At 53.7% G+C, this 27,484-nt stretch overlaps 1 protein-coding gene across 15 annotated transcripts; it reads right to left on the reverse strand.

The window, feature by feature from the left end:
* Positions 1–925: 925 nt before the first annotated feature.
* On the reverse strand, positions 926–27,484 carry FCHO1 (FCH and mu domain containing endocytic adaptor 1). Of its 15 annotated transcripts, XM_074350452.1 has the most exons (29): positions 27,386–27,484; positions 22,495–22,616; positions 22,249–22,337; positions 21,793–21,867; positions 17,709–17,800; positions 16,448–16,522; positions 15,164–15,305; positions 13,429–13,581; positions 13,111–13,215; positions 11,955–12,053; positions 11,765–11,861; positions 10,619–10,663; positions 10,425–10,503; positions 9,683–9,707; positions 9,248–9,305; positions 8,595–8,773; positions 8,488–8,512; positions 8,056–8,107; positions 7,401–7,492; positions 6,711–6,986; positions 5,228–5,340; positions 5,032–5,119; positions 4,774–4,882; positions 3,909–4,064; positions 3,450–3,582; positions 2,809–3,008; positions 2,134–2,189; positions 1,630–1,794; positions 926–1,206 (listed from the first exon to the last, which is right to left on the reverse strand). In XM_074350452.1, the coding sequence occupies exons 4-29, from the start codon at positions 21,817–21,819 to the stop codon at positions 1,184–1,186; spliced, it is 2,664 nt and encodes an 887-aa protein (XP_074206553.1). In that variant the 5' UTR covers positions 21,820–21,867; positions 22,249–22,337; positions 22,495–22,616; positions 27,386–27,484; the 3' UTR covers positions 926–1,183. The 15 variants fall into 15 exon arrangements, with proteins under 15 accessions (XP_074206553.1, XP_074206544.1, XP_074206543.1 ...); XM_074350443.1 differs by having other exon boundaries at positions 926–1,794; positions 21,793–21,863; XM_074350442.1 differs by having other exon boundaries at positions 926–1,794.

Raw genomic sequence — 27,484 nt, forward strand, 5'->3', positions numbered from 1 at the left:
CTTTTTGGAGGCTGGGGTGCGAGGATCAGCGCACACAGACCAAATCCTGCTTTCTACTTCCTGAGCTCCATCTGGCCCTGGCTTGGTCCCTGGGATGTGCACGGCCTCAGGGTTAGGCCCCAAGGTCCCCACATGTCCACTGGGAATCAGGACTTTCCACCAAGCTCAGACCTGTTCTCCACTACAGTATTCTGGTTACACCTGTCCTGGGCCCCCCTCAGGCCACCCTATGCCCGCTTGCACCTGAGGTCCACCCTCCACCCCAGGCCCACAATAAATAAAAGAAAGCCAGCACTTCTGGAGTGCTTACTCTGTACCAGGTACTTTTAAAAGTGTGTGACCTCCTCACACCCACCCAATGAAGTGGATTACAGATGAAGCCTCAGGAGTTCAAGTTATTGGCTCAAAGTCACACAGCCACTGTTGGCCAAGCAGGCTCTAAACCCAGGCCTTCTGCCTTTCAAGAGCCATGTCCTGCTCACAGCCATGTCTCTTCTTCTTGGCATACAGTAGGTGCTCAGTCAATGTTTGTGGACTAATTGCTTTCTCATGGAACTCACAACTCACCATCCTTCTGCCTGGCATGCCCATACCCAGCCTGCAAACTCCTACTCAAACCTCAAAGCCCCATTTATAATGCTGTCTCCTTAGGAAGTCTTTCTGGCCCTCCTCTGGATTCCTCTAGTCCTTGTTCCCTTCTGCCAGCCGAGCTCTGAGGCCACAGGACTAGTCTCCGTGGGGCTGGGGTTATCCATGTCTGACTTTTTCTCCCCCAGTATTGCCCTGCACAGCCTAGGTGAGGGTGCAGGTGGAGATGGAGGGGTAGGGATAAGGGACGCTAAGGATATTAGATCTCCCCTACCCACCCATCTTCTCTCCTTTTCCTTTCTGGCGATGTGAAGGAAACTTCCCAGAGCAGGAAAAGTCTTGTTATTTATTTTATTAGAAAATAGAGTGTTTATTCAAAGAACATTAAAAGGTCAAGGACCTTAGAATTGGCGTGAGCAGGAGTGAATCTCAGGCTCAGCCAGACCGAGCATGGAGATCCTCTCCATGGAGTCGGGGCCTCAGGGGAGGCCAGGGTTGGGGACCCCTGGGTCCAGCAGGAGGGCAGGGAACAGTCAGCAAGCACCAGGATGCAGTGCAGAGCTGGGGCCAGCGATGCTGGTCGGCCTCTGCAGGCTCAACAGCTCACCAGGTACATCCCTGTGGGGGCAGGGCTGTGAGGACAGGAAGTGGGGACCCTTGCCCCTACCCTGGGATCCCCCAATCCTCCTCAGAACAACCCAGTAATTCACTGTTCCTGCTGCCCTGTGGACCTCAGCAGCCCCTGTGGGGGCAGGAGAAAAGGGTTGGGGTGAAGGTGGGGTGGGGCTTCTGGCTCTGTGCCTTGGATTCTTGCAAGGATGCCCTCCAGGGGACATTTCTTGACCCCTCCCATTGGGGCCCTGACCACCCCTCCCCACCTGTGCCCCCCCATCTTGGGTCTCCAGGTCCCAACACCCACCTATCCTCCCCACTCCCAAGTGCCTCCCCCAACCCCTGAACCCTGGTAGAAGCAGGGAGTGGGGCTTGGAGCCCAGCATGGTCCTGGCTCCAGGGGTGCACAGCGGTAGAGCGGGGGCGTACCTGTGGCGAACCTCCTCTTTACCAGTGACATGCGGTAGCCGCTGCCCACCAGCTCCAGGTCCACGCCGGACAGAGTGGCCCCCTCACTGGTGAACTGAGCGGCCACAGGGCTGGGTGTACTAGGCCCCGAGCATGGCTCCCAGCTGGCAGATAGGCGGCCAGAGCCTGGGGAGGCCTGAGGTCAGCTGTGCCCTGTTCCTGGCCCCAGTCCTGCTGTGACCTGGGCTCCTCCTTGGCCCTACACCTGAGCTCTTTGATCTGTGGCTCTGTGTATTCCCTTTTCCTTTGACCCCTTGGGGCTATGTGTGGTTTGCCAATGAATCCTGCCTCAGAGCTTTGCACCTCCTGTGCTCCGCCCCCCTCTCCTCCAGCTTTGCCAAAGTCCTTTCAAGCTTTCCTCCATGCCTACACTTCCCTACCCCCAGAACACCCCCAAGAACCCCCTAGTTTAAATAAACCTCTCCCACTTGAGACCCCCATCTCTCATGCATAACCGTAACTCACCCCCTGCCTCAGACACATCCGGAAGCTTCCATAAGAACCGCTTCTCCTCCAGGTTCCTGGCATCAAGAGAAGCTTGGTCAGGTCTTCCCCAGAAAGGACATTGGGAGCCCAGGGCCCCAGCTCAGTCAGTTCTCAGCTACATGACCCCAGCAAACCAGGTCCCCTCCCTCGCCTCAGTTTCCCTGCTTGTGAAACGGGAGTGGGGAATGAAGCAGTTGGTTCCTGAAGGCTCCACAGCCTTGCAGCACTGTTAGATGATGCATTGGGTCCTATAAGTCTGGCTTCTTTGTGGCAGGTTCTGCATTTTGTACAAAACAAAGGCAACGTTGTGCAGTGACTAAAAACCTGGGGCCACGAGTGGGCAGTTGGGTCCAAATCCTGGTGGGACCTCTGTGGGCCTCCAATCCCCTTCCATAAATGAGAATGATGATGGATGGACCCCACCCCTTGAGGGATTGCTAAAAGCCCTGAGCCTTGTCAGTGTGTGCAGAGCACACAGAACAAGCCTGACATAGAAAGCTCTTGGTGTCATAATAACACCCTGAGCTCTAAGTAAGGTGATCCCACAGTGAATGGCCAGGCCTAGGATGGACCCTACAGTTGTGGCACCAAAGGGAGGTCTGTTAGATTCTAGGGGCACTGCTGAGCCTCCCCTGGCCTCCCGCCCACCCTCACCAGGTGGCAGCCGGCTGCAAGCGGACGTTGGTCACAGGCTCCCCCACAGGCAGCAGGATCTGGACGTTGGTGAGTGGCGTCGGCACGGCCGTGGCACCGGGCCGGTAGCTGTACTCCACCGAGACCTGAGTGAGGGTTGTCCCGCACTGCCAGTGGGCGCTCAGCTGCAGAGGCACTGACTGGAGACCTGGGCGGGAGAACTAGGGGGAGCAAGAACAGGAGAGAGGACATAGCTTGGGTCGTTCTGTCCTGCCACACTGTGCACTATTCAACCACCCTGCCCCTGCCATGCCACCCTCCAGTCAACCAACCTGATTCTGCACTGCCAATGAAACGTTAAGAAGCTCTCTGTAGATGAGAGGCTGTATTACACCATGTTTCCAGCAGAGGGCAGGAGAGTGCCCCATTCTAACAAAGTCTTGTGGACAGGTGCGAGGGCAGGGTCCTGGGATAGGGCCTCTTCTAATTTGTATAATGGGGACTTCGGCACCAGTAGGGGCTTGGCCTTGCTGCATTGTCCACCCTGCCTACCTCCTGCAGCTCACCCAGCTCCTCCCGCCTCCATTTCTGCTGCCTGCTTGCCCTTCCCCCGTCCCATCCCTCTCCCTGCCCCCTCAGCCCACCCCATACACCTGGCTCACCTGGTATCGCAGCAGCATTACGTTGTAGTAGGAGGCGGCTGGATTTTGCTCTGCCTGGCGCTGCAGGGCCTCAGTCAGAGCTGCCATGTTGAGCCAGAAGTCTTTGGTCTCTGGGTCACTCTGGGAGGGGTCACTGCAGAGACCGGGAATAATCACCCCAACCCTCGGGAGATGCCTTCCCAAGGCCCCCAGCATCCCACCTACACCCAGGGCTTCCTAAAGATGCAGAGTCCCTGGCTTAACTTTGGGACCATTGAAAAATGGACCACCAGGGGAGTGGGCAGTGGGGTGGGAAGCAAAGGAGGGAAGGAAAGTGAGGTTCAGAGAGGGAGAGTGACTTGCCCAGGGTCACACAGCAAATCCTGGGGAGGCAGAAGAGGAATTCAGAGGTGGGGAGGTTCTGGCCCACACCAGCCTCTGGAACCCCTAACTCTGCCTGCCTACTTTCTCCAACAGTACCTGAAGAGCAGGTCAGCATTGGGCTGGAAGTGCTCGATGAGGGCTGTGTGCACGAGGCGGAAACTGAGGACGGGCGGGGGTGGGGTCCCGCTGAACACACGCACGATGCCGGCAGGGAAGGTCATGGTCAGCTCCCCAGTTACTCGAGCCAGGCAGCTGGGGTGGGGTTGAGGGAACTGGGCATTGGCTCAAGGCTGTGCCTGGCACTTCATCCTCCCTTCTCCTGGCTCTACTCCAGCCTGTGGCTCCACAGGTCCCTCAGAATCAGCAAAGCTCTGACCATGCCCAGCATGCTTAGCCTCGACCTCCTCCCCTTATGTCCCTGCCTGGACAGCAATCCAGGCACCTGGAAGAATCCACTTTGGGCTGAGGAGGGCAAGAACACACCCTTCCCTGGTTCTCTTTTCCCCTCGACCACCAGGAAGCTCAATGTAAAACATTCAATTCTGTAACTTTCCTTAGCTTGGGGTTTGGGGTCTAAGACTCTCCTTCTCTTGGTGGTTTGATCTTAAGGTCGCTTCTGTTGGGCATTGCCCCTGGATTGTCCTTGACCCCTCAACTCACTCTTAACGCACCCCCTCCATGGCTCTGGCCTCTGATCTTGCTCCCTTCAGTTTGACGCCCACAGCAGCTTCAGAGAATTTCCTCTAAACCATGGCAACAATGCCAGCTCTGCTCAAATGCCCTCCATGGTTCCTACAGCCATCAGGCAGGCCCGGATGCTCAGCTCAGTGTCTGAGACTGTTCCATGGTAAAGAGGGTCATGAAACCCACCTGAAACCTGTCCTGCTGGAACCCAGATGCATAGCCCCCAGGGAGCCCTGTTTGCCTGTCACCATCTGCCCTGCATCTCCCCACTGTGTACCTGGGGCTGTGGCCACGGAAGTAGGCATGGACATACTCAGTGAAGGCGGTGGCTACAGGCAGGGCATCCTGGGAGCCCAGGACCACGGGGCTTGGGCCCCGGGAGACTCCTGGGGGTGACAAGGAAGGAATAGGGGACAGACAGAGTGAGCACAGGTCCCAGGCTCCAGAACCCACCCTTTGCCAACGTGGCCTCTGTTGTATCACTCAGCCACCCACCACTGGAGGTGAAACTGAGGCCCAGAGAGGGCCCACATACCATGTCCTGTCTGGGATGAGAAGCTGGGCCGTTCTGGGATGCAGCTGGGGGCTGAAGAGCCCAAAGGGGAGGGGCTCAGGGAGCGAGACTAAAAAGGAAGGAGATAGGCCAGTCTGTGAACACCCCAACAGCAGTGCCCACTGCTGATCCTGGAGGGGACCCCCAGCCTGGCTCCTGCCCCTGCCCCTCGCCCTACCAGGTCCCCGTTGCTGCGCATGAGGGGACAGGATGTCTTCCTGGAGCGGGGTCTCCGGGGTGGGGCTGCCAGGCCCTCCCTGGCTGCAATGTCAGCAGGTACAGGCATCAAGTCTGGGGAGCGAGCACGAGAACAGAGAGGGCTGAGATGCTGCCCTAGGCCTCTCAGACCTCCCGAGGGGAGGACCTCAGCCCCAAACTGGGAGTCAGGCTTATGTGGGGAGACCCCCTGATGATCAAAAGTCCTGGGGCTGCAGAGAAGGTGCTGGATAGGATTGCAGACACCATCTGCAACCCTGACTCTCCCAGACACCAGACTGATGCCTCAATAAGGGGTGCGCTCCCTGTCACTGGCGGCAAGCAAGGGCTGGATGCTCAGGGGACAGACACGCTGGAGGGGGATTTGGCAGAGGGCTTTTATCCAATATTCAGCAATTCCATGACCTGCATCCTCTGGCCTGTGTCTGAGTTGCACCCTTTTAAATTAACAAAACGTGGTGTAACACCTAAGTCCTCCTCCCTCTCCTGATTCTCTAGTGTCCCCGCTTTACTCCGTCTACAAATGTTTACTCACCCACCTCCCCTCCCACCTACACCCCAGGCTGTACTCTCTACCCCAGGGTTCTCAACAGGTTGGATCCTTCTCTGTGGTGAGGCCATCCTGTACACTGAAGGGTGTTGAACATCATCCCTGGCCTCCACCCCCCAGATGTCATGTGTACCTCCACCCCTCAAGTGGTGACAATCCAATATCTGTGATGACATTGCCAAGTGTCCCCTGGTGGGCAGAACTGACCCAGTTGAGAACCTCAGTTCTATATGTAAAGCTCAGACAAGTGGTTTACACTCGTGGTCTACACTCACTCCCCTGGGCCCTCCCTTGAGCCAGCTCCAACCAGGCTCTTTCTTTAACCAAGGATGGTCCCAAACATACGTGGTCACAGCGAGAGTCTACAATCCAAGCAGGCCCCACCCATCCTCTGCTCATACTCCTCCCTCCCGTGGCTCTGATCTTGCTGGGGGTAAAACTCACATTTCTCCCTGGGAACACCAGGCCCTGGCTGGTCCTATCTCCCTGCCGAGATATTCGCCCTCCTCTCCCTCCTCCATCATCACTCTGTTCTAGCCACACCAGCTTTCTCGTTCTTCAAAGGGCCTACCCTGCTTCCACCCCAGGGCCATTGCACTGGCTGTGCCTTCTGCTGGGCACGCCCTCCCCTCATGGCCATATAGCTGCATTCTCACCTCCATCAAATCTCAGCTCAGATGTCCCCTCCTCGAGGAGGTCCTACACTTCTGAGTCCTAACCAGGCCTGCTACCTCCTGCCTTGTTAAATATCTCATTGTCCCTGCGAGGGTGACGGTTTCTGCCTGCCTGGGTCCCGGCTGTATCCCCAGCACCCTGTTCAGGCTCTGGCCACGTAAGATGCTCTTTCCTCCCCCATGACTCAGATAACGCCCAGTATAGGGGCAGAGGCACTCACCTCCTCCAGCCACAGCCTCCAGCCTCCAGGGGCCCGGAGATGGTGCAAGGGGCCGTGGCGAGTCTGATGGTGGCAAGGGATGTGTCCCTCTGGATTCTGGGGGCGGCGCCCTACAGGGAGGTGGGCTCTGTGGGGTGCCGGGGCGGGGAACCCAGGAATCCGGGGAGGGCCCAGGCACCGCGTGGGACGGTGAGTCCAGGCCGGAGTCCTCCACATTCTCGGGCGACGAGGAGGAAAAAGGCGAGGGGCTGGAGGTGAAGCCGAGGCTGCTGGAGCCTGGGGAAGGGAAGGAAAGCAGGGGCGCCGCTCCAGACCGCACTCACACGGAGTCCTGTCCATTCTCCCTCAGGCCACGCCCATGTCAAGGGAGGCCCGCCCCCATTCAAGGTCTTGCCCGCCCACCCCGCAGGCCGTGGCCTCCGGTTACTTCCATCTCCACTTATGTCTTGCCCATCCACTCACTGTTACCCCCGATTCCCACAAAAGCCTCATCTTCTCACCGGCTCCACCTATTCACACTGTGGCCCCGTTCACCATCATATTGGCCTATAAAGGACCCCCACATCCTCCCTCCAGCCTGGACCACCATCCAGCCAGCCTGGGCTCCCTACCCCAGCCTCCTACCCTTGCGATGGCCCCACCCATCCTCCTACTGGCCACACTCATGCCCCTGAAGCCCCACCCCATCACCTGTAAAATCTTCGTGGTCAAAGGCGGACTCTAGCGGCGGCCCAAAGAGGTTCTTGGAAAACTGCTCATCCGATTGCAGCTTCTCTGCACAGCTGGCGACAGAGTGAACAGAGTGAACAGGTGGGTCGTATTGTTTCCATGCCTCCTCTCATCTCAGGGTCTTTGCACTTGTCGTTCTTGGGTCTTGAGCTCGGTCCCCTCAGCTCTCCCTACAGCCTCTTCAGGGCTCAGCTCAAAGTCCATCCGGCCTCCCCTGTTACCTTTCCACCACGGCCCCAGCCAGAATCGCCCACTCCTACCTTCCATCACATTGCCTGCTTTAGTAATTCCTCACAGAACTTGGAAACATCGAATATTCTCTAATTTATTTACTCTTCTTAAAGTCTGAGTCACTAGAATGTGACTCTGAGGAGGATCTGTCATCGACCTCCAGAACTCAGAAGAGCGCAAGTACCCATCAGGCATTCAATAAATGTTCATCAAATTAATGACTAAATGGCCCCTCAAAAATGGCACACCCTTAACTTCCTGCCAGGGTAAAAGAAGGGGAGGCAGAGACATGGGGGAGGCAGTAAGGGAGGAGGAGACAGGCGGTGGCAGGGACAGCCCCCACCTGCCCACTCATGGTGCAATGTCTCATCCCCGCTGAACCCACCTGCCAGCCCTTGGGGCAGATCGAGGCCTCTGTGGTTTCCCAGCAGTGTCCCCTACAAGAGATGTACCACCTTGAGCTTTCCCGTCGCCCTGCCTGCACCGGTCCCCACTCCACAGACCAGGAGACCAAGGCTTATAGCTGTCCAGCCAGCTGCCCAAGGTGACCAGCAAAGCAGGTAGAGAGGGATTCCAACCTGAGCCAAACTGTCTGCAGGTTTTGGCTTCTTTCCTGGCCCTAGCTCTCTCTTTAGGCTCTTATTTAATTCTCATAATGACCCCATTTTATGAAAGGAGACTGAGAGTCAGAGTGGGTAAGCAGCCAGCCCTACGTTACACAGCAGAGCTGGGATTCGAACCCACACCCACACTCCAGGGCCAGCCTCCCTTCCACGGGTTCCTCGCCAAACTAAAGACCTCTTAAGAGGCTACTCACGTGAAGAATGGCGTTTCATGGTGCCCTATGGACAAAGGGATAGCATCAGGTCAGAGGGCATCTAGCCAGCCTCACCAGTCCCAGGGGCACCTCCCCTTACACCTCACCCCTGGGCCAGGAGGAAGGATGAGGCTGCCGGCCGTGGCCCTGAGCTGCGCCACAGCTGCCTCAGGGCTGCAGGCTGCGGCCCGGGGCGGGGCAGGCTTGATGTGCACGTAGAATTTGCGGGGCTCCTCGTCATCGAAATCAGAGTCGCTGGATGAGAAGCGGGAGGGCTCTGCTGTGCGTGCACCGTGGTCAAGGGGCCACGTGGATCCCAACATGGGGTCTCCCTCTAGTCAGCCCTCAAATCCATCCCTTCCTGCCCTCTTCAAGGCGCTGCAAAATTCCATCTCTCACCCCTTGCCACCCTTGCCTTGGCATCATGTTTTTGCCTTTCCCCTCCCCCCAAAAGCCTTCGCATATACATGCTCTGCCCTAACTAGTAAACTTCTATTTAGCTGCTAAAACCCAACAATGGTGACCTCTCCTTCAGGAGGCTCTCTTGGCTCCCCTTCTCTGGGGTAACCCAACCCCCTCTCTCCCTCTTGCTCAGCCCTGACCCTACAGGGCACGTGTCTGCATCTGAATCTGTCTGGTCCACCCTGGAGGCTCCCCCCAGGATGTACACAGAGATGGTTGCTAACGGTGGGCGGATCACTGTGAACAGCTTTCTCCTTGCTGTGCCAACAACTGCCACTAGAGGGCGCTAGAAGGATATTGTTCTGGGTCACATCAGGCCGGACTGTGAAACCTTCTTCATCCACCTCTGGACATGTCTGGCAGGAACAAGTGGTAAGTTAGGCTCTCATGCACTGAACGTCCCATCTCACCCCACCAGGCTCCCCTCCTTCCTCTGGGCCTCTGACTCAGACTGCAAAACAACCCTGACGGCAATAACGATCTTCCCCCCAGGGTGTGGGCAGGTTCTTGGAGGAACAGAACATGCCACTGCCCATCCTGAGGGGCAAATTGAGGCTAAGTGGGGACGTTGACCCTTCCTATAAGGTCCATGGGAGTTTGTAGCCGAGGTGGGATTTGAACCTGGTCCCTAAGCTGTGCTATGTGTAGCCCCTTCAGCTCTAGGCTTGACTTCCAGACTTGGGGGGGCCCCCTCCCACCTGCAGCTCAGTCTGGCCCCTCCCATGGTACTCACCCCGGAATCAGCCTCCAGGGAATCTCTGGGGATGGAGAAAGAGATGTCAGTGTCATCTCCCCATCTCCTCTGGCCTTCCCCTCGGCCCCTAACACTGGACTCAGAACCTGGGGGCAACCCTGGGCTGCTACGTTGTCCTGAACCAGCCCTGCAGGTGGTTGGGCCTTGGGGCTTGCTTGGGGCTGGGGAGGCAGTGAATCTGGAGTTAGCCGAGCGTAGAGGGGGGTGATTCTCAAACAGCTGGCAAGGGGAGGAACCCTAGAGCTAGTTTGAATGTAGAGGCTAAACTTGGCAGGGAAATAATGGGGCTAGCCTGGGCCAGGGGAATCCTGCGCTAGCCAGGGAAAACATGGACGTGGGGAAGAATTTGGTACTGGTTTGGGCAGGGAGATTCTTGGGCTTGTCTTGGCAAAGTAAGAATTGCTTGGCTACATTAGGTGGGGAAACAGCCAGGCTAGCCTTGACAAAGGGAGAAATCCTGGGCCAGCCCAGGCAGGGGTAATCCTGGGTAGGTCTGAAACAGGCAGCCCCCAGTTTAGCCTTGGCAAAAGGAAGAATTCTGGACTAGCTTGGGCAGTGGTAATATTGAGCTAGCCTGGGACAGGCGTGCTCCTGGGCAAGCCTGAGAGGAGGGAATCCGGGGTGAGCCTGAAATAGGAATTCTCCTGGGCTACTCCAAGCAGGGGACTTCCAGGGATCCTGGGCTAGCCTGGGCCAGGGCTGGGTTGGGGTGCTTCCTCACACAGCTGCAGGTGGCTCCCTCTCCCGCCGGCTCAGTCCTGGGAGGCGAAAGGCCTTGGCTCCCCGTAAACGTTTCATGGCTGAGGACAGAGGAAGGGGGTGCAGCTGAGCCCTGGGGTTTGCCCTCTTCCCATTCAGATCTGCTTCCCTCATCCCTCTGGTCCAGCCTGGGCATCCAGGCCCAGACGTACTTGCCTTCCTGCAGGGCAGCCGCACTGTACGCCTCGAAGTCCAAAGGCCCTGAGACAGAAGATATTGAGAAACTCAGCTGGGCAGGAGGACTGGGCCTGGGAAGGGTAGCAATATACCCTTGGCCTCACAATAGCACCTAGATCTGAGCTCAAGGCCAGTCAGAGTCCGGGGCATGAGCCAAGATGTCGCACCAGCCCCAGAGGTGGTCATGAGTGGGATGGGCCAAGGGTTCTGGTCCCACCTTGGACAGTTGCCACCTTGGGATGGACCAGAGGGGGTGACGCCTGAGTTACTTCTACTTCCAGCATTTCTGGGTGGAACTTTGGGTGGATCAGGGGACAGACCATAAGTCTGTGCAGTGGACTGTGCCTCAAGTGCAAGGATGAGGACCTGGGACTTTCTCCCAAGGGTGATGGGAAGCCATAGAGGTTATATGAGCAGGAGCAGGGCATGACAGATCTGGAGCCAGTGAAGGGCAAGAGTAGGGGCCCACACCAGGAGAAGTGTTCTGAGCCAGCAATGAGCTACAGACACCCAAGGGATAAAAGACAGACCCTTGTGGTTAACTCAACCTAGGGATGTCAAATGTGTACCAGCATTTACTGAGTGCCTACTGTGTGCCAGGCACACACTCTGCCCTTTATCTGCATCAGATTACTGAGCATTTACAACACCATGAGGTGGGGGTTATTAGCATCCCCAATTTACAGATGAGGAAATTGAGACTCAGAGAAGGCATGACAGACATCCAAGGTCAAACTGTGAGCAACAAAGAAAAGACACAAACCCAGATGTGACCCCAAAAATCTTGCTCTCAACTCTTCTTTGACCCTGTATCTTGGACATTTTCAAATTAGTCTTTTGCTCAACAACCCTCAATGGCTCCCTTGGGCCCTTGGGGTAAAGTCTGAAAGGCTGAGCCTGGCATTCAAGACCCTTCTGGTATCTGGTGGTAAGAGATTTACGCATAAGATCACGCATCAAATCCTCTTCCTCTGTTGGCTGTTGAGTTAGATCTGTCATCAGCTCATTTTTCTGATGAGGAAAATGAGGCCCACCCAGGAAGGTTCAGTCTCTTGCCTCTTGAGTTCTGTTTTTCCTCTGGCATTGTGGCTCCACAGCCCAACCCCTACAGATGCCCCGACTCACCAGGCTTCTCCCGGCCTGTGCCCTTGCTCTCTGCAAACTTCCTCAGCAGCATCTCCACACTGACATTTTCTATGTTCTGCTTAAATTCCTCATGCACCTGGGCCAGGCAGATGGAGTGTGTAACCAGGCAGGGCCAGGGCCCTCTTGCCCAGCACCCACAGCCTTGTTCCCCACCCCTGTCCCCACTCACCTGCCCAATCTGCACATGCGTGTCCTCCACTGAGTGGGCATAAGAGCCCAGCAGGGCCTTCATTTGCCGCAGATGTGCCTCCTCCATGGCTTGGAAGCGCTGAGGCGGGAGGGAGGGGCAAATGGGAAGGTGAAGCCACAAAGAATGGCTATGTGACCCAGCCTGACCAATCAGAACCTTCCAACCCTCACTGGCCTCAGTGATTGACTTGGGGAAGAACCCTGGGACTTTCGCTGGAACTATAGGAAAAAAACACATCCATACCCTGAGTTAATGAGCTGGTGGATGCATGTGGGGGCTGCTGGTGGCTACTTTGCTATACACACACACACACACACACACACGCACACGCACACGCACGCACACACACACACACACAGAAAGGCATGTCTCCCTAGGATTAAAGCCCTCAGGGAGAAAAACAGACTTGAGAAGCAGAGAGGCATAACTTCCTGCCAACACCATTTGAGTACCTGGATCCAGCCATGCCTGAAGCCCCTGCCCCCAAACTTTTCAGTTCCCTAAACTTATAAATCTCCTTGTCAGTTTGAATGAAGATTTCTATCACTTGCAACTTTCTATCACTGCAAAATCAGAAAAAAGTTCTGATTCTTAATCCTGAGATTCCAATCTACCTTTTGAACATTTGATGGACAGAGACCCAGAGAGCTGTTGTCAAAGGTTGCATAGCTGTGAGAGATGGAGGCTGGACCAGGAATCCAGGCTTTTCAGCCACCATGACATGTCAGGAGACCCTTAGCTTCTAAACCCTGCTCTGTCTTGTTCTAAAACCTCATCAATAATAATAGAAATAATAATAATATTTCATAGAGTGGATTCTATGCACCTGGTAATAGTCTGAAAACTTCACATATAGTGACTCATTTAATCTTCACAACAATTCTATCAGGCAGGTATTATTACTGTCCCCATTTTACAGATGGGGAAACTAAGGTACAGAAATGGTTTGATTTTTGAAATAATAACAACATCAACAGTAATAACAATAGCTAACTGGCTCTAGAATTCTATAGCTTTAAGCCTGTGATTCTAAGGCTTCTGGGAGTCGGGGGTTTGGAAAGTTCTGGCTTGAGGCCAATAGCATCCTAGGCCCAAGAATGTGTAGGTCTCCAAGGTACAGATGCCCAGTTCTTACCAGAGCCGAGTCCAGCATCTTCTGCTCAAAGTCGGCACGGGCTGAGTTGTACTTCTCCACTGAACGCCGCAGACTCTCTGCTGCCTTCTTGGTCTTGGTCTCTGCCTAGGAGGGACAGGGAGGCGATGGGGTTGGGAGGGGGACACTCAAGGCACTTTCCCTGGCCCCATCCCTAGCATATAAACTCCTTGGGGTGTCCAAGGTCATGGTTCCATAACATGTTTTCACTCTCCCATCAGGCAGCCCCGCCCACCATCGGCAAATTCCCCGGATGTGTGTGTGCCAGTGGCGGCTGGGGACCTGCAGCCCTGCACCCACCTTGTCCATCTCCTTCTGGCTGGTGCTCTCCCTCCGCAGCCGCTCCTGGTCCATGCAACGGTTCAGGTAGTTCTCGCGGGACTTGGGCAGGAGCTGGCTGACACCGGCAAGGACCTGCACCGCGTCCAGGGTGCCCACTGCTTCCTCTTTGCACTGTGAGGATGGGGAAGGGGGCGCATGGGGGCCACCTGAAGCCCTTGATGGGGCGCAGGACCTAAGCAGATCCCAGGTGTACAGCGTGAAATTCCCAGCTTCCCAAACTTCTGAGGGATTCCACGTCCTACAGAGTACTTTTTCTGAATATTCTATTAATTTTCAAAATTTTAAACTTTTAAAATAGGTAATATCTACACATAAGCCATATTTCAGAAAGTTTTAAGGGGTGAGCTCCGGTAACAACCTCCCACACTCCGATCTCCAGCCTTCCAGGACTCTACCTAGGAGTTTCCCATTATTACCAGGATACACCTGCAGAATAACTAGACAAGCAAATGTGCTTGTTTTTGTCCATTTTTAAATGACAAATGGCAACAGTGCTCGCTTCGGCAGCACATATACTAAAATGACAAATGGCAACAGTCTGTTCAACTCGCTGCTTTTACCACTTAATAATCCATTCCCAAGACTTCCGTATCAGCCCATAAAAAACTTTCTGTCCTCTAATTAAAAAATAATTGCAGGGGTAGGGAGAGTAATAGTTCAGTCACAGAGCACATGCTCAGCATGCACGAGGTCCTGGGTTCAATCCCCAGTACCTCCATTAAAAAAAGTGCAAATAATAATAATAATAATTGTGGTGAAATACACATAACATAAAATTTGCCACCTTAGCCATTTTTAAGTCTACAGTATTAAGTACTGCCAACTCCCCTTTCTAACAGGGGTTAAAAACTGCAGATTCTAGGGCCTTGTGAATGCAAAGCTTTGAATATTCTGGGATCCCGAGAGTCTCCAGTCTGAATCTTCCAGGATTTTAGGTTTGTTAAGAGTCTAGAAATGTCAAATAACGAGATCTGTAGCTCCTAGTGTGCTAGATCATGGTTTGGCAAACTTTTCCTGTAAAAGTTTCCGAGAGTAAATGTGTTCCACTCGTCCTGAACACTCAGCTCAGCCCTTGCAGCTGGAAAACCGCCACAGACAATACCTATGTGAATAGACGTGGCTGGGTGTCAACAGACCTTTATTTCTCAGCACTGAAATCTGAGTGTCATGTAATGTTCACGTGTCATAAAATCTTCTTTTGATTTTTTTTCCTCAAACATTTAAAAATGTAGAAAGTAGGGGGAGAGTATAGCTCAGTGGTGGAGAGTGTGCTTAGCACGCACGAGGTCCTGGGTTTGATCCCTGTTTTTTAATGGAGGTTTTTTCACCTCTGTTAAAAAAACAAACAAACAAAAACACCTAATTGCCTCCCCCCTAAAAATTTTTAAAAATTAAAAAAAATTTTTTTTAATGTAGAAACCATCTTTAGCTCAAGGGCTGCACAAAAACAGGTAGGATGGATGTGGCCCACGGGCTGTAGTTTGCAGACCGATGCTCTAGAATTTTCAGAGTCTGAAATTCAACAGTGTTCAGGCCTGTGAGAATCTGGGTTTGCTGTCGTAGGATTAACAGAATTCTCAGAGGCACACACCAGGGGCTGGAGGTTCCAAGGCCCCAGAAGTGTTGGGACCCGGGGAGCTGCTGGGGTCCCCATCCAGCGGCCAGCCGCACGCACAGCACGCACAGCACGCACCTTCTTGTGCGTCTTGAGCTGTTCATCGCCGTAGCGGAGCACGTCCTTGATGAGGTCTTGCAGCTTCCGTGTCAGCTCCAGGTGACAGAGTGCTAGCTTGTCTGAGGAGACTCGGAAGACCTCCCAGAGTGGGGCGAAGGTTCTGGAAACGGGTAGGGTCACACCCTGGGCCCAGGAGGTCCAACCCCCCAGGGTCCCCTCAGACAGTATGACTGGCATTGGCTCAGGCACCTCATGTGTCCCAGGCCCCGCTAAGCATGAACATATATCAACTCATTGACTTCCCACTGCAATCGAAGGAGGCGGATCTGTGGCAGATGGGGAAACTGAGGCACACGAGGCTCCATAACTCACCCCAGGCCCCTCAGCAAATGAATATAAGAGCTGGAATTTAAACCCAGGCCGAGGCCTCATAGTCCTCACTCTGAACTCCAGGTCGCACCTGATACTCATAGCAGCTAAGTCTCAACCCGCCCAAACCAAGTTTGTGGGGCCTTCCCCCCTCAACAGAAGTCCCCTCTGGCCTCCCTGCTGCCTTCCCTCCTTGCTGCCTCTATTTCAGCCACCGACAGAAACTCCACCCCATGCAGGGAACTTTGCGATGCCAACGGGATCACATCTCATCCTTGTTTAAAAGTCACTTGTATGTCAGGTCCCTGTGGCCCCATCCCCTCCATTTTCCCCCACCTCAACTCCATCTTGCCCAGGCCCTACAGCCATGCCAGCCTCTTTGCTCTTCCTTAAACATGCTTGGTGCATTGCTGCCTCAGGGCCTTTGCACTAGCCGAGCCTGGTTCTCTGTCCCCTAGACACACCCCCACCACCCACCTCAGCTGATTCCTTCTCTTTATTGAGGTTTTGGCTCCAGAGATAGTGCCCAATCTCTAATGTTTCTATTTCATTCTCTTCCTAGCACTTTTCACCCTGGGAAATAATTTAGTTCATGTTTGTGTTTAATATCTGTGTGTCACACATCCCAGATATACACCATTTGAACACGGCATGAAGGTGACTGGAGGTTTTATCTGTCTTGATTGCCCCTGGGTCCCCTGATGCCTGGAACACAGTATGTGCTCAGTAAATATTTACTGAATGAATGAATGAACTAATGAATGAATGAATGATCTATATATATTCCTCTGTCTGATTAGCCCTGTGTGCAAGGGGATGACTCCCTGTTCCACATATCATGAGGGTGAAGAGATGTCCACTCAAGGGCAGGCTCTTGATGCCCCGAGGGCCACACCCCCTTGGCGACTCATGCCCCACCTACAGCCCACTCACCCCATGGGGGTCCCATTGCTGGCCAGCTTGGAAAGTTTTGCCATCGCCTTCGAGTAGGTCTCCTCGATGGTGGCCCTGGGTAGAAGGATGCAGAAAGGATGGAGAAGGTTCTGGGCACACTTAGGAAAGGCCCCACACCCCTTGGCCTCAGTTTCCCCATTCTGGGCACACTTAGGAAAGGCCCCACACCCCTTGGCCTCAGTTTCCCCATCTCAAACATCTGAGCAGTGGCTCTCCGGGAGATGATACAATCCCCTGGCAGGGGGATGTGCTTTGGAAATTCATGGGACAAGTTTTTATCTTTAAGTAATACATTTTACTAACAACAGTAGTAGTAGCAGCAGTAGCAGGTAAAAAAAAAGTTGTTTTTTGAGCCAGGGCTGGGGGGTAGAGCTTAGCAAGCATGAGGTTCCAGATTCAATCCCTAGTACCTCCAATAAAAAGAATTTTTAAGCACATACTATATATGCTTTATATGCTTTTTCTCATTTAATTGTAGATGACAAACTCATAATTCCTTTTTTCCTCTAGACAAACACCACTAAAAGCCTACCTAATATCACCTCACATCTTTATCGCAATAGAACCTCAAATTTGTTTGGGGTAGCAATGTACCCAGTTAAAACCAGTTACCTACTGGGGCAATTTTTGGATAGAGGCACCCATGGGGTACCATAGACAATCACTATCCAGGGTCTGAAGGCCCATAAAATAAAGAGTTGTCCCTGTCCTGTATGGCTGAGACAGGTCCCATGTGACCACCACAAAGAGAAAAACCTGGTTAATAATCCTTGGACTCTGCCCAGATTTAACGGGTGTTCAGCTGCTGAGTGGCTGGGAAGCAGAGGCTGCCTTGCAATTTGAGTTTATTATGTTTTCTGGGACGTGGGAGCATTTACATGCTGAAATGTAGATGATTTCATCATACATGTATTTTTTTAAAAATCATACTCAGGACTCGAGATTTGAGTTTTCAAAATTTTTCTTGTAAGTAGGTCAGATTATCGTCTTTTCAGGAGAGACGTTAGCAGCCTGGTGATTATTGTTTAAAATGGGGCATGAGGCTGACATTGTTGAGAACTGTTGGTTTGGAGGGTCTTCAAGCCTGTCTGGTTCCTGGAGACCCAAGGGATCTGGACCCTGCCGGGCAGGGTGTGGTGTGGTGGTAAGGTGGGATGGGCAAGGGGAAAAGTGGAGCCACCAGGTGGCTGTGTGGACTGTGGGGCGTGGCCAAGGGGTGGGTGGGGCTCGGGGACCTCACCTCTCCCGGATGAAGTCCGCCAGCTCCTTGGTGGAGATGGGCCCCTGCTTCACACTGTGGTACAGTACCTCAAAGCCTTGGTTTTTCTCTCCCTGCAGGGAATAGGGGTAGAGACTGAGAAAGAGGATGGAGAGGACATCAAGGTTGCCTACCAACAGAGGAGGGCCCCAGGAGCTAACCTGCAGAAGTCCATCCTCTTGGCTATAGGGATTGGTTCAGGCCTGAGCCAATCAGCCTATTGCATTTCCCCCGATCACCAGAATTAGTTCATGGGCCTTAATTTAACCCAATCAGAAAGAAGCCTAGGATTTTTGTTGAGAGTTGAGAGAGAGACAGTCTCATGCACTGGTTGTCTCTCTCTGTCACTATCTTTCTGTCTTTGTGTGTGTGTGTCTCTATGTGTATCTCTCTGCCTCTGTTTCTTTCTCTATCAGTCTCTTCCCCTCTGTTTTTCTCTGTTTGTGTCTTCCCATAAATGAAGAATTATGTGATCACAGGAGATATTAGAAACTAATATTGGAAACCATGAACTTTGGAAAGAAGATGAACCTGAGAGAGTCCGAATAAAAAGCATGTTGAGTAGAGTTGCTGGATCAAACCAACCCTGAAGGCCACACTACCATACAACTTTTCAATTTTATTAAGCAATGTGACCTTTGTTGCTTAAATCACTGTAATTGTTGTTTTCTGTTTTCTTCAACATAGACACTCCCTCTCTGAGAACCCCACAAAGCAGGATGTGGGTCTGACGCCTCTCTCAGGACCCAGCAATGTCCAGTACAGGGCAGCAGCACAGAACGGGCATTTGAGTTTGTTGACTAGATGAACAAAAGTTATTTTGCTGTTACCTGGTGCTGGTAGGAACAGAGCCTCCACCCTGGTGCCTGCTGATACCTCACACAAAACCTCTTTCCTCCTAGTTCTGGGGTCACCCTGGTAGGGGAGGCCAGGGCTGTGCTGTGTGACCCAGACCAGTCACTGTCCCTTTCTGAACCTGTAGTGGCTCCTTGTTAAGGTAGGGGCAGGGAGTCATTTATCCCTCATATGGCGGTGAAGTAAATACCATGATGATCCATGTCAGGGTCCCCTAAAGCCCCAGCCAGATCCTGTCACATGTGAAGGGCAACATGTCTGAACACCGGGCTGTCAGTTAAAAAGGACATCAGCTGGGTTTGGAGGGAAGTAGAGATATTTAGCACCAAATGGGGCCTTGTAATTAGGACTGAAAGAGGAAGCTCATGGAGGGATCCAATGTTACTTATTTCCCAGCACAAATCACTGAAGCAATCTTTTGGGTAGCACTTCACAAGCCCTCCAGAAAGGATGGTTTCCTCCATCCTCTTTCAAACTGTAGGGTTCACCTTCCTAGTTACCTGGAAGTTCGAAAGCCAAAGCCAGAAGTCACTGCCAGCTCAGCCCTCTTGCTGCACAAACGGAGAAACAGAGGCCAAGACTGAGGCAGACCAAGGACAGCCTCAAGCCCAAATGTCCCAACAGATACTCCTCACTCTAGAATCATCGATGGCTCCCTATTGTCCACCAGCTGCTGAAGCCCAAAGTCTTTAGCCTGGAATTGCCTTTCCAACTTCACCTCCCAGCTTCCTCTTGGCCTCACCAGCAAAAAAGCTAACAGTGCAGAGACACGCTGTGCCTTCCCACCACCGTATCTGTGCTGGGGCGTTGCTGTCACCTGGCCCACTAGCCTGCATCCCTTTCAACCCACCAAATTCTTCCACCTCTCAAGGATCACTGCCAGGCCCACCTCCTTCAGGAACCTTCTCAGACCCCCACTTCCTTAAATATTCACTGTTGATCCCTCCAGCTTCCCAGGAATATATTCTCTCTCTTCTCATGTCTAGAGTTGGATTTTCAAGGCTCAAGTGTCAAATCCTCCTTTTATGCACTAGGTCACTCTGGGACACTGACTTTACCTCTCTGGGCCTCAGTTTCCTCATCTGACAAATGGTGACAATGACAGTGCTCACCTCCTCCCAAAGATTTTGGTGAGATGAGGCTGGTACAGGACACGGGGCCTTCTGCACATAGGGGTGAGGGCTCAGCAAACAGCCCCAGCAGCCCCCCACACACCCTGTACAGGGGAACCTCGGGTGAGGCTGCACCAGGCACCGCCGCCCAGGCCAGCATCTGGAGCTGACTCAGAGCCAACTGCTGGCCTGTTTCCCAGACCTGGCAAAGCCCCCAGCAGTGTCTGACTCCCTCGGGCTGGGCTGGCAGCTGAGGGTCCTGGGAGGGGCTGTCTCGGGCCTGTGTCTCCTATCAGAATCTCTGGACTCCAATCTTGCTTCCATACCAGCCCCAGAGAGATCTTTCTAAGACAGCTCATCATATTCCTCTCCTGCTCACACCTCCCCCATGGCTCCCCAGTGCCCTCTGTGCCTCCAGCCCTGCCTTGGTCCAACAAGACTGGGGTATCCCTGTCTGGCTTATCTCCCCTGACTGGAGCCTCCTTCAGACCAGTCAGGGCCCCAGTGTCACCCAACAAAGAGCCACCAATACTGACAATAGATTAAAAGAAACTGATGAAAAGAAATGGATATTCCAGGGGTACTCCCTGAGTCCTGGGGAAGCAGAAATTTCATCCCCCTTTCCCAGATGGGAAATTGAGGCTTTGAGATGCAAAGTCACTTGCCCAAGGGCCACCAGCAGAGAGAGCCCAATGCAAATTCCAAACTCAAAGCTCTTATCCACTGTGCACCAGGTTATCTTTGGAGGGGTGGGGGTAGGAGGGGGTGGCTTCTATTTTCTCTTTCCTGGTCTGAATTTTCTGCAGTGAGCTCGCATGCCTCATGCTATTAAAAAGAATTTAAAATAAATGTAAGTACCTCATGCTATTAAGAGAAATTTAAAATAAATGAAAGTACCACTTTCAGGGTTCCAAAATGTGGGCGACAACTGATCCGCAAATGATCAACCCCCTTACATGGAAGTGCCAACAGGGCCTCAGAAAGGGGCAGCCCCTCAGTAGGGTCACACAGCCATTCAGAGGTAAATCCAGGGACTCTGAACCTTGGAAAGGAGGTGGAGGTCAGGCCCTCCCTACCCCTTGCAGGTGGCAAGGGGGTGAGGCCCCTTTAAGAAAGCAAGTGCTAGTAAGAGGAGCCCCAGCTGGGGAGGGAGAAAGGCCTGTTGCCAGGGGCAACCAGTTGCCTAGCAACGGGCTTCCTCTCTGCAAGCTCTGGGCCTGCAACTGAGGAAGGGGGTTTCTGCCCTGGTCCTTCCCTTCTCCTGTTCACATATCCTCTGTGGCTCCCCATTAGCCTGGCCCTACAGGAGAAGTCCTTGTGCTCTAAACTGGCTACCCAGAGTCACACCTCTGGATTTTTTCCCAGGCTGTTCCCCTGCCTGGAATGCCTTTCAGACATCCTGAAACATCAGTCTTCAAAGTCCATGTGTTCTGGCTCCTCCTCTGGACACACCCAAGGCTGGGCTCAGCCCTGACCCTGCAGGGCTGAAGGTGTCTGACTAGCCCGTGTCCCCCAGACTGGGGACTCCTCGGGGTAAGGTCTGGGATGGAGTCTCTTGGGTACCCCGGTATCTCCCAGAGCTAGCAGTGGGTGGGGTGGTGGTGACAGGGAGGGAGGGAGTGAATGAAGGAAAACATGTCTGTCTCACTTGTCCCTTGGGTCACAGTATGTGGTCCACAGCCTGGAGGGCAGACAGGTAAGGGGTCTCCAGGGGTCAAGTTAAGAAAACCCCTCAACTCTCCAGAATGGGAAAGATGTGGAAATTCCCTGGCTAGAGTGATCCTGGACCCTGGAAGTTCAGTCTGGCCCTGGGTTTGAGCCCTGACTCTGCACTTTCTCACTGGGCAACTTCAGGTAAGATTTCTACTCTGGGCCTCAGTCTCCCTGTTCAAGCTGTGACTTGCCCAAGGTCACAAAGCCTGTGAGGTCTGGAGGTATAGATTCAAACCCAGCCTGACTCTTCCCATTTTAAATTCTACCCTCTGCAGGATCTCCATCTGCCCAAGATTGCCCATAAGCCACCAGGTCCCTCTATCTGCATAAAAGCCCCCACAGCCCTTCTGGGAGCCCCCACCAAAATAAGGGTGGATCTTACTTACCCAAAAATGCTCCCCAAAATACGACATCCTGATGGCCTCTGTGGAAACCCCCAAAGGCTCCTGTTCAGTGCCTGTCTGAAGAGAAAAGCAAGTTTGGGCTGTAGTCACAGACAGCTTGGGCCTGAGGAAGGGAAATTCCAACTGTCCTCCTTGTGGAGGAAGGAGAAAGAAGATGGAGGTGGAACCAAAAGCCCCAAGGCTGGGAGTATGCCAGGGCCCCTGAGATGACTCAGAGTTGGATACAGATGCCCCCAGTCTGGGGTCAGAGCTGGACTAGATGGAGAGATAGGAGCTGGGGGAGCCAAGACTAGAGGAAGGGGCATGGGAGTTGGGGTTTTTAAGTGTGAATAGGAGTTCACAGTCGGGGTACAGGTGCTGGATGAGCCCCAGCCTGGGTAAAAAACTCAGATGGAAAAACTGAGCCCCCCACCCCACCACCAAGGGGAAGCCACTTGCCAAGGTCACACAGCCAGGAAGTGCCAGTGGATTTGCACTCAGGCCAGCTGAGTCCTGACCTGAGCACTCAGCTCCACACTGGGCAGCTCCTGTGGGAAAAGGGTCTGGTGAGAGATGGACACTGGGACTGTGATCAGCCACATGGGAGTTGGGGTCCCCGCAGTGTCCCCAAGTGTCCCTCGGGGTCTCCTGAATCCATCTGCAACAGCCCCCATGTCATGCACACTCCTGAGACGGAAAGCTCACCCTTCACTGTGGTGACCCAGCTGACACTGGTACTCGCATGAGTCCCAACCCTGCCTCCTGGAAGCCAGTGTGTTCACCTGGTGTCTGAGTCACTGTCCAGCTCTGTGCCTCTGTTTCCCCATCTGCAAAATAAGAAGGAATGCCTAGAAGGGGTCTTGCTGGGCCAAGCCACCAGCCGAAGGAGGGACACTTGGTGTCCTTGGCACATTCTCGAGGTTGGGCTTGTCACTGGAGCCCACAGGCCTCATCCATAATTCATGACCCTGCAGGCAACTCAACAGCAGCTGGGAGCCCAGGAGGCACCGTAGCAGCAGGGATGGGGCTGGAGACCGCAGGATGGGAAAGCTCCCCAGGCCTCACCAGGAAAGGACCAAGCAAGGACCTTGGACAAGGCTGCCCCTCACTGAGTCTCAGTTTTCTAATCTTGAAAGTGTTTAATTTGACCCATTATCATCTAGCCCCTGGTCCCTTGCCTTCTGTAAGTCACCCAGCACCCACCATGTGCCACCTGGCTAGGACAATGCCAGGGTCCATGCGATGATTCAACCCTGAGCCTGATCCCTGAGTAGCCCCCAGTTTAGAAGAACAGAGCTGAACACATACCTAGTCCTGCAGGGTTAGGGCTAGACCAAATGGAGGAACAAGGACTGGAGGAACCTGGACTAAAGGAGGGGCATGGGAGTTGGGGTTTTAAAGCATGAATAGGAGTTCACCAGGCAAACAATTATTTGATTCAACAAACATTCCCAACCACCACCCTGTGCTCAGCAGTGCTGGGGCCCCAGAGTAATTTCAGCTCCTGGTGTAGCTCCTGAGGAAACCCACTCTAGCTGGGGGCATGCTAAGCTGATATCCCAAGGTGGGAAAAGCCCTAAATTCTTAGTTTCTGGCCATGACCTAAACCCTGAGCATCTCCAAATCCTTTGGAGCTATGCTAACTGATATGGGAACCACTAGTCCCGTGTGGCAACTTACTTGTAAACTTGGTAAAATGAAATACAATTAAACCCCAAGTTCTTCAGTTGTGCCAGCCTTGTTTTCGGGGCTCAGAAGCCAGATGGGACTGGTGGCCACAGTACTAGACAGCACAGATAAAGTTCTGCTAGACAGTGCCGCTGTAGAGGATTCTAGCAGCGAGCAGGCCCAAGTTCCCCAGAAACCAAGAATCTTGTTACTGCTTTCACAACTCCCATTAGATCACCCCTCCCCTCCACACACACTGAGTGCCAGTGTGTGTGCAGCACTGTGCCCAACTCATCACTGGTACCAGTTCATTTAAACTTCACAACCACAGTGTGGTTGCTCAATCCCAACCTTAAAGATGAGGAAATTGAGGCCTCCCTGTCCCCTGGTCACTATGATTTTGTCCCCAACTTGTCTGCCAAAGAACTTCTGTCGGGACTACCAGATGTGGCTCTGGGGCTCTGCATTCCCACTACCACCTTGCCACCTGTCCCACTGATCAGAGCCGGGATGAGGGGGCAGGGTGGCAAAGCAAACGGTGGCCCTGCGCAGGGCCCCGCCCTGCCCAGGAAGTGACAGCTACTGCTTCTCCCCAAAACCTGGACCAGGTAGAAGGGCCTCCCTTCTGTTCCTGAAGGGGGGCCAAGGAGGAGCAATAGGGACCTACTGATTAGGGCTCAAACTTACCGGACAGCAAGTGGGGCCAAACCCCTGTCAGACGGGGGCGGGCACCAGAAGATAGCCACGTGGCCCCTGCCACTTCCGTTAGCACCAAGCAGAGGCCCGTGTGCCTGGGGGACAGGAAGCTCATCTGCCCCGCCCACCGCCCAACCGCCACCTCACCTTCCCCCTAGACCAGCCCCCATGGGACCTTCCTGGAACCACGCAGGCCATGTGTGGGTAAACTGAGGCCTCTGCAGCTGAGGCCCCCAGCTGGGGCTTCTATTACCAAGCAAATAATCTTGACAATTGTGAAATAACAGCACCCACAAATTGAGCACCAGCCCTGGGCTAAACATTTCACATCTTCCCATTCTGAGGTGGGTCAATGATGTCTGTTTCACTAGGGGCGGAACCTGAGACTCAGAGAGTCCACGTGCCCAAGTTTCCACAGCCCATAATGGGAGCCCCAAGACTCGAACACAGGGCCTCATTAGGACTTTCATAGGCCTGAGGCACTTTTGCTTTCATGAGCCCCTTCCATCACTAAAAAAAAAAAAAAAAAAAAAGAATTTAAACTATATTTTACAACTGCATTTGTCACAGAGATGATGATATGTTAATACCACATATTAAATGTTTTTCTTTGATCCCCAAAGCTTGTTTTTTTCCTTATGATTTTAAAAGAAGTTAAGACACCTTTATGGACTCCTAAAAGGATTGTGCCTGAGACACGGGGGTCATTGCATCTGATGGAGAGGTCAGCTCAAACCCAGGTCCCCCAGCCTCCGTAGCGCCAGGGCAAAACCCAGAGATGGACAGGGACTTGTCCAAGGTCACACAGTATGACCCAGATGCCCTATCCTCTGGCTGCTGGAAGTGAGGAAAAGAGTCTTTTCCAGGGGTGTCTGATACAAGCTAGAGATCCAGCCTCCTCAGCACCAGTTCCCAAAACCCTGGGGCTTCGTGCTGGTGCGGCATTCGAGCAGGTCCAGGAGCAGATAAAACACGACAAGAACCAAGTCAGCAAAGAAGGCAGGACTCCTGCTCCTGATGGGTCATCTGGAGACCCTGACTCTCACTGGGTCACCTTGGGCTGCCCCTGACCTCTCTGGGCATCCAGGGTCCTGTGAAACAGGATCTGTTATTTTGCCCCCTTACCCCCACCCTTGGACTCCAGATTGTTCACAGTTGGGCCAATTTGGTATTTTTCTCTTTCTTTCTTGTGATCAGCCTCTTGACTATGCTGTTTCAAGGACCAGCTCTGTCATGCGCTTCCTCTCCTCTAGGGCCGGCCACCAGGGCTGTGACCATTTACACAATCTGGCTTGATTCTCACAGTGGCACTTGGAGGCAGTGTCTCATCTCAGCCATCACCCGTAATGAGGCAACTTAGGCACCAGCCCCATGTCCCACAGTGACTGAGCTGTCGAACGGCATCTGAGCTTATGCTCAGGAATTTTTCAGTCCTTCCCCACTGGTCCCCTCCCTCTCCATCTCTTCACTGGGCAAACACCTATTGATCATCAACTGTGTACCTGACTACTGAGCTCTGGAGACACAGCAGATAACACCCTTGCAGACTTTCCCCTCTCCTACCCCTGCCTCAACCTGGGTGAGCTGTGACCCCATTTATGCTCACTAATACTGTAACTAGTATTATAATTACAATATTGTAGTAATATAATATTGTATGATAATGATTATAGTATTATAGTGATAATGTCTGCATTTACAGATATCAAATGCTCCCGTTCTCCCAGTCTGCTCTGATCTTCAGCCCATTTCACAGAAGAACACACCAAGGGGCAGGAGGAATAAAGCCACACACAGGAGAGCTGGATTTCAGCCTGGGAGTGTTGGACTCCCAGCCCCACCACAGGGATGGAGCTCCAAAGGACAGGGGATAGACTGGCCCAGCGCCTCTCACCTCCTCCTGCCCAGGATCCTGCCCAGGATCCCGCCCAGGAACTGGCTTGTCCTTGGCGTGGGTGAAGGTATGTGGGTCAGGGTGTGCCCAGGGCCCCTATTCTGATGATAGCAGCTTGGTAATACATTTTATTGTCTGGCAGAGCAACCCTCTTCAGCAATGGCAGAGTGTGACCATCAACCCATTATGCAGTGCAGTAAACTGAGGCCAGCAAGGCTTATGGGGGAAGGATCTCCAAACCCATTGGTCTCTCACCCCCAACCACTGACATCTTAAGCAAAAGGGTGGAGTCACAATCTGGCAAAAGATGGGGTGGGTGGGTTTCAGAATCTGTAGACTACAGGCACCAAAGCCTCAATCCCATTAAAACAAAACAAAAACAAGACTCAGGGAGGTCTGTCACCTGCCCAAGGTCACCTGTGAGGCAGGTCCATCTGAAGCCACCTCTTTATGGTCCCCACTGCGGTTGGGGCAGGTGAATTCTGGGATCCAAGGCAGATGGAGGGGCTGCCCACCTCCCAACCCTCCTCCGCACCCCACTCGCAATCAGCCTCCCGCGAGATCCTAATTTACCTCGATTTATTTTAATCCCTGGGAACAGATGCTCACTACCCACCCCCACTGAAGCAAGGACCACCCCCAAGTCCATGCTCCAGACTCTTCTAGGCCTGGCCTGGCCAGTCCCTGCCAGGCAAGAGACCTACCTCACACTGACCTCCTCCACAGAATTCCGACCTTGGGGTCCCTGAAGAGGATACCAGTGAAACCCTCCCCCCTATCCCATCCTTGTGGTAGGGGGCTGGGATAGGATACTCTAAAAGAGGGGCCAGGTGACCCTAAGCTTCTCAACCAGGCCTAGATTGGGGTTCACAGCAGAGAAAAGGGAAAGGGGGTTCCTCGTCTCGTCCCCGGGGGTCTGCAGGCCGGAGCTGGGAAGAGGGAAATTGGGAGGTGGTCTCCACTTCAGCTGTCCTGGGTCCCAGGCTGGAAGGAGAGCAGCGCCCCAATCTTTGCAGCCCCCAAATCTAGACGCAGATCCAGGCTTAGAATAAAGGGATTTGGGGAGGGGTCTCGCTTCATAGCCGCTCCGCGGCACGCTCCAGCTGTAGGCCAGGAGATGGCGGATTTGGGAGAGGTCTCTATCTCCCTTCGTGGACCCCCTATTATCACTGGGGGTTGGCTGGGACGCCCACCGCGCAGCCCCCCGCCCCCTGTTCGCCATCCCTCACGCCCCGCCGCGCCTTTGACCCCCGGGACCGGCGGGGCTGCCGGGCGCGGAGCGCATGGGAGGCTGCGCGAGCCAGGGGATTTCGAGGGTGTCTCGGGGACAGCACTCACCTTCCGAGCTCCAGCCGAGCCCCGCGCCCGCCGCCACCTGCGGCTCGGTCGCTGACACCGGAGCCCGTCCCTCCCCTCCCTTCCCTCCGCGGCTGCGGC

The sequence above is a fragment of the Camelus bactrianus genome, chromosome 22 (assembly GCF_048773025.1).
Source record: "Camelus bactrianus isolate YW-2024 breed Bactrian camel chromosome 22, ASM4877302v1, whole genome shotgun sequence".
In the NCBI taxonomy this organism is placed as follows: domain Eukaryota; kingdom Metazoa; phylum Chordata; class Mammalia; order Artiodactyla; family Camelidae; genus Camelus; species Camelus bactrianus.